Source organism: Galeopterus variegatus, unplaced genomic scaffold (assembly GCF_000696425.1).
Source record: "Galeopterus variegatus unplaced genomic scaffold, G_variegatus-3.0.2 Scaffold40855, whole genome shotgun sequence".
NCBI classification, from domain to species: domain Eukaryota; kingdom Metazoa; phylum Chordata; class Mammalia; order Dermoptera; family Cynocephalidae; genus Galeopterus; species Galeopterus variegatus.
In genome coordinates, this window is record NW_007766966.1 from 1 (window position 1) to 2,069 (window position 2,069).

At 51.3% G+C, this 2,069-nt stretch overlaps 1 protein-coding gene across 1 annotated transcript in view; it reads left to right on the plus strand.

The window, feature by feature from the left end:
* Positions 1-135: 135 nt before the first annotated feature.
* The window catches only part of LOC103584062 (uncharacterized protein KIAA1751-like), a 5,033-nt gene continuing 3,099 nt past the window's right edge, over positions 136-2,069 (plus strand). Inside the window, exons 1-3 of the mRNA XM_008565188.1 lie at positions 136-202; positions 1,140-1,209; positions 1,343-1,489. Coding sequence (XP_008563410.1) covers positions 136-202; positions 1,140-1,209; positions 1,343-1,489 — 284 coding nt within the window. The remainder of the gene's footprint in view (positions 203-1,139; positions 1,210-1,342; positions 1,490-2,069) is intronic.

Consider the following 2,069-nt stretch of genomic DNA (forward strand, 5'->3'; position numbering starts at 1 on the left):
TTTTTCCTAGTCCGTAGCTTAATGTCTATTCATAAGATAAATTGGTAATTCTTATGAAGTCCATTTTTTTATATTTATAATAAAAATCTATGATTTTGTTGATCTTTTTTTTGTAGCTAATTTCTGTTTCCCGGTATGGAAGAAGCCGCCAGCCTTTTCCCCGAGCAGGAGCTTTTGGACACTGCAGCCCTTTTGGAAGATGGTAAAGAAGCTCCTCTCACAGATAACACAAATTTCAGCAACAAGAAAGACAACCGATGTGCTTCATAGTTGCTCTCTCGTTCCTTTTTTCCCCCAGGGAGACTATCTCGTTTAAATTCGAATTTTTTCTCAAAGGGGGAGCTTATATTATTGTCTTTAGTTGAAAGGAAGATAAATTATGGCTGAGAATTTTGAAAGGGGCCGACCACAGTCCTCTAGTCTCCAACATCACTGCTGAGAAATCTGATGCCATTTTTATCCCAGTCCTTTGAATGTGACCTATTTTTGTTTTCTTTTCCTGGAAGCTTTTAGATTTTTTTTTCTAAATCTCTGATGACGTGAAATTTTTCTGAGATGTGCCTTGATTTGCGTCTAGTACGGGGCACTGGGCACCGCCCCACCTGCCCTGTCTGGGGCTCACTCTCTAGGTGCGCGGCCTGGAGCACCTGGCACCTGTCGCGAGCATTCCGGCTTCTGCCATCGCGTGGCCTTGTTTCGTCCCCCACCTCCCCTCTGCTGTTCTCATTGTGACTGTGGATTTGTGCCTTTTGAAATTCCTTTTCAGTCATTTTGACTGAGATTTAAGGAAGGAGTGGAAATAAAGTAGTTGAACTTGCCGTGTTTGGCTGGGAGTCTGCGGTGATTTTCTAAGACAGTGATTCTCAAACTTTTTTGTCTGAGAACCCCTTCACATTCTTATAAATTACTGAAGACCCAAAGAGCTTTTGTTTATGTCAGTTATATCTTTCAATATTTACTTTGTAGACCCCTGAAAGAGTCTCGGGGACCCCCAGGGTTCTCCAGGCCACGCTTTGAGACCCACCGCTCTCAGACCCCTTGTCGCCCATGAAGTCTGAGCTTATCAAGATCTATCCTAAGAGTTTAGACTGAGTGTTTGATCTGCTTCTTGATTTCCTAATTCTTGCCTTGATTTCTAGAAAGAAACAAATTAGAGGATCCAGAGTCTGAGGCTGAGGCTCTTTCTCAGGCTGCCCCTGGATGCTGCCGGTAACTGGCACGGGTGGGCAGCGCCTTTTGTCCCCCCAGAGGGACATGTGCTCGCGGGGTGGGTCCCGAGGGCCGCGCCGCGTGCTGGTGTGTGGGTGGTGTGGGTGGCAGCGGGTGTCCTTCCTCCTTTAAGTTCAGTGAAAGAACAGGCCACCGGTGCCGGCCACACGAAGAGGGAGGCAGCCGCTGGAGACAGAGCACGGCCGTCCCACCTGCGGGAGAGCCTGGGCTTCCTGGATAAGATGCGCGAAGACAAAGAGCTTTTCATCCAGAAGATGAGGTGGGCGCGGCCTGGCCCGGGGGACAGCTCCTCCTGCGTCCTGGGAGTGCCACGTAGGCGTGCGGCAGGGCAGGTCCTCCTGCCGTCTCCTTGAGAGTCCCTCTGGGGGGTCCCACCAGGGTATCCTCAGGTGAAGCTCAGAAAACCCCTCCGGGAGGTCAAGCTTCCCGAGAACTGCAGCAGCTCCCGGGTCCACCCAAACCACGATGGCCACCTGACTCCTGCGTGGCACGGGCTGAGCGCCTGGGGCGGGCGAGGCCCTGGCGGCAGCGAGAGGGTGGCGTCCTGCCCACGGGGGCCCTGTCTGTGTGGGTTTGTGCTCGGGTCTGACGCGCCCTGTTCTTCATCCGGGGTGGTCAGCAGCGCTGCTCGCGTGCCCCATACGCCGAGGAAGACATTTAAACACAGAAAAGCTGCAAACGCACAGTGCGCTGTCACCTGCACACCACCCAGCGACACTCCAGGCTGGCCGCTGGCTGTGATTTCTTTATCTGTGTTGTGTTATAGCTACGTTTTTTGTCGTTGTTTTTTGGCTTTGTTTTGCTTTGTTCCTGAATTATTTGGAAGCAAACTGCAGGCG